Source organism: Penaeus chinensis, chromosome 24 (assembly GCF_019202785.1).
Source record: "Penaeus chinensis breed Huanghai No. 1 chromosome 24, ASM1920278v2, whole genome shotgun sequence".
Taxonomy (NCBI): Eukaryota; Metazoa; Arthropoda; class Malacostraca; order Decapoda; family Penaeidae; genus Penaeus; species Penaeus chinensis.
Window position 1 is genome coordinate 9,089,447 of NC_061842.1, and position 4,207 is coordinate 9,093,653.

General features: G+C 34.9%; 1 protein-coding gene across 1 annotated transcript in view; it reads left to right on the plus strand.

The window, feature by feature from the left end:
* The window catches only part of LOC125038176 (39S ribosomal protein L12, mitochondrial-like), a 4,098-nt gene extending 330 nt beyond the window's left edge, over nucleotides 1-3,768 (plus strand). Inside the window, exons 2-5 of the mRNA XM_047631551.1 lie at nucleotides 1,457-1,559; nucleotides 1,812-1,970; nucleotides 3,199-3,339; nucleotides 3,480-3,768. Of these exons, the coding sequence (XP_047487507.1) occupies nucleotides 1,457-1,559; nucleotides 1,812-1,970; nucleotides 3,199-3,339; nucleotides 3,480-3,596 (520 nt within the window). The 3' untranslated portion in view covers nucleotides 3,597-3,768. The remainder of the gene's footprint in view (nucleotides 1-1,456; nucleotides 1,560-1,811; nucleotides 1,971-3,198; nucleotides 3,340-3,479) is intronic.
* Nucleotides 3,769-4,207: the final 439 nt, after the last annotated feature.

Genomic DNA, 4,207 nt, shown 5'->3' on the forward strand with positions numbered 1-4,207 from the left:
GTTTGAGTTGCGCGGAACGAATGTAGGGCTTATTTTCTGTGCTAGCCTTAGGGTTTCGAGGTGGCGCCCTCACCCCATGCCCATCCATGGGTTTGGGGGCCTGTGGGTGAAGGTGTGTGAAGATAAACTGCGTTTGATTTCTCCCCAATGTAAATAAGGGTACAGTTTCAGTTTCCCATAGCCATGTAGGACAAGGTAGATATTTTGTTATTGATAGAATAACTAAATATAAGATACTTTTCATCAATGTTATGGAATAGTTTGTTTCAGAATGAATGAAAATAAGACACTTTTCATCTATGGTACTACCTTCAGAAGTTAATGATAAGGGTATTTTTTTTATCTCACACAGCCATCGAATTTTGCAATTAGTTTTCCTTTTTTCAATTATCAACACTATTGTGTGTTAGTCTCTGTCCCAGGACCCCTACCCTATTGCTGTGGACTTATTACTCCATTCCTAAAAAGTCCACAAACATTGCCATACGAACCAAAAACCTTTCTCACCCAGGGGCTTCACCCATGACTCCCAAGGGATCACTGAGGCCCCCCCCCCCCAGCATTTGTTGTGATCTATTTTCTTAATTATTAGTGAGTGTAGTGTGTATCTTCTGTGGTTATGATAGTGCCATTACAATTTCCTGTAGAAGTAGTACCATAGAGGAAAGAGGTCTTATTTTTGGTCATTCTGTCCATTACAGACAAATTTTGGAAAATTTTCCTACATACTACATGTCTGTGGGATATTGAGACTATATTATAATAAGAAAGTTGTGCAACTCAGCCCCCAGAATATCTTAGGTAAGGCTTTCTGGGTGTGATGTTAGTGTAATTAAACCACAATTCCAGTTTTCAATTAAAATATATGATTAATTTACTCCATTATTATTGTATATATTATTTGTCTTCCAAGTGACAGCTGGCTGAAGGAGGACTTATGCTCATACTACAGTTTCTCTGGTATTTTATATCCTCCCTTGCTATGACACACGTGAAGTAACCCTTGTAATATTTTGGTGGATATATTTTTGCTTATTTGATCACATGTAGGTATTTCTGACTGTGGAAGTGGAAGTTTTGGAACTGTAATCATTAGCGTTAAAGAGTACATGGACTAGCCACTCTCTCTGAATGAACAAGATTTCTTTTTAATTTTCATCAGTTATAGGGATCTGTCCAAATATAGATATCCGGGCATATGTTAGCATAGCTGAGAATTCAAAGTGTCTTAACTTACAAAATTGTAAGATTTGTATTTAGAATATCAGAAGTATCATTTTCTCATGAATCATTATCATCTGTGCTTTTTCCTCTTCCTAATTTCTCTTCTTGACTTCAATTCACTTCCATAATCCTCAGTATTATTTTCTATACTCATACTCATTTTATTCCTATTTGTGAGTGTCTTGATTTATCATTGCCATCTTTATTATCATTAAGGTTCTGTATATTGCAGACAGAAATTATGGAAGCAATCTGCTGTATATGGATTGAAATGTCAGCGTCGCTTCCAGAGTGCCGAGGCACTTTCAGTCCCAACTGCGGAAGGGGCACCCAAGGTATTTGCTGTTGCTAGGATGTGTGAAATATTTTTAATTTTTGATGACCCTTTATTTTGTCATACCTTCTAAATAAACCATGTATTAAATGTTTCTTGAATGTGTGAATTTGTAAATAAATTGTTTTTCTTTACTGTATTATACTGTAAAGAATTATATTTTTTCTGTAAATTTTTTTTCTAAAGAATAATTGATATTGATATAATGTGCACGATTAGGTAAAAAAAATATATATAATTTTCTCTTTCACAGGTTTACCCTGAAAAAATTCAGTCAATTGTGTCCGAGATCTCTCAGCTAACACTTGTGGAGGTAGCAGATTTGAATGAATTGCTGAAGAAGACTCTAAACATTTCTGATGCCCCAGTGATGGCTTTTGGTGCTGGAATGCCAGCAGCAGCTCCAGCACAGGTAATGGGATATAATTTGTTTTAGCTTTTATTTGTTTATATACATATTAATAAATTACCATACACCAACATTTGCTGTTAACAATTGCCCGAGAAAAGGGTTTGTGAACATTAGTGTGTTGTTTGTACCTCTTCCATCAATATTAACTCAATGCTGTTTGGATGGTATGTACACACACATGCCATGCCCACAGTGAGCTTAGTTTATTGTTTGTATTAACACACAGATGGCTCTACAAGAGCTTAGTCATCAAGTAGTCAATCACTATTCCATCTTTTTGCCCTTTTCCATGATATTAGGAATTATTTTATTTTATATTGCTATTAGTATTGTTAATAATATTGTAAGGATTATAATGTCATTGATGATAATAACCGCATTGAAATTGATAGCATTAGAAAAGCGAAAGAAGGGGGAAATCAGGGGAGGCCACATAGACTGCTAATAGACTCCTAATAGACTCCTTGGTGGCTGAGCACTTGAAGAACGTAAATATATTTCACAAAGCAATGTCACATTATGTTTTCCCAGTGGCATAGGGTTAAAGGGCTATCACACTCAAAAACTTAAGTCATTGGTCATAGGATGACCATTATATATGCCACAGCTATGAATGTCCAAAGTGTTACTTCTCAGTAAATATGATGAAAAGGCCTCATGTTATAATGACTATGATTTGCAGTATTAATAATAAAGGAAAATAAAATTCCTGTGGATGTAAATGGATGGAATACGCTTTGAAAATATGCACTTGTCTGGAAAAATGTGTTTGCAGAAGTAATTGTGATTAATTTTATTTGATATACTACAGTCATATGGTAACTTAATTTTTTAATTTTATTTTTTTGTGCTTAGCCCGAAAGGAGTCAATTAGTCAACCCTGTGACTTTACCTAATTTCACCTTTCCTTGAGTTACGGGAAAAACACATTCTTTACTAATGTTATGAATAATGATGGTGTTATTTTTATTATAGATGACATAATTACTATAATGTTATAAGCATTAATAACAATAAAATAAGATAATGTAAAATATTTTTGTAAATCGAGGAAAAGGGTAAATGGGCGAGACAGGCAGAACTCGCAATTGGCTTATTAGTGACTTAGTACAAGTGTAGCCATGCGTAAAAAGAATTAATAAAGTCAACTCACAGTAGAAATGGCATTTACCTACTTACCATGCCCGTCGGCATTGGGTTAATCATCATAATAACCTTGACATTACAGGAGGAAGAGGATGAAGAAGCAGCTGCTCCAAAGAAAGTTCAGACAAGTTTCACTATCAGGATGATGAAGTTTGATACAGCAAAGAAGGTAGCACTGATCAAGGAAGTAAAGTCCTTGCTTGAAGGCATGAACCTCGTCCAGGTATGTAAGATATGGACAGGCGTTTGGGAAAATTCTTTTGAAACCACTTGTATAATATTATGTTCATATTCTTTGGGAATATTTTTTGTTTTGATAAACTGCTTTTTATTATACATATATTTTTTTTTTTATGTTTACAGGCTAAGAAGTTTGTTGAAAGCTGTCCTACAGTTGTGAAAGCTGACATTCCTAAGGATGAAGCTGAAAAGCTGAAAGAAGCCCTTTCAGCAGTTGGTGCTGAGTGTGTAATTGAATAGAATATTCATTTGTTCATAATTTGAAGACAAAGATCAGTCATTGGAAAATTTCAATTTTTTGTCTGTGGAATGACTCATGTAAATAGGCAGTATGATATCTGTATTGAAAGAAATGTGATTGTATGCTTTTTTTTTCTTAACATAATTAGCTTTCAATAAAATAGTGAAAGTTTATTATATTTATTACCCTGTTTGGGCAGTGAGACAGTAAAGATATTTAAAGAGTAGGATTTAGAAACAATGTTTATACATTTATCCTTTATTAAGAGTTCTATTTAAGTTCAACTGAAGTTCAAATGTATTTTTGTACTGTGGAAAAAAATTTGTTTGGCTCAGAATAGAAACCACCTTTTTCATTACTTGAACTAATTTTACCCCTCAATCCCATGCCCGTTGTCATTGTGGGGAGAGCAAAGGAGACAGAGACTGAGGCCCAATGCTGGGAATCTTCATTACCTTGATCCTCAGCCCTTGCCTCAACTAATTTTGCTGTCTTTTCTTCTCCCCTTTCCTTCCCTATCTTCCCCAATCCTTCCCTTGTCCAATTCCTAGTGCGTGAGAGCTGTGTTGAAAGGGAACCATGGGCACGGTATTCCCTTGGTTAATTGTTT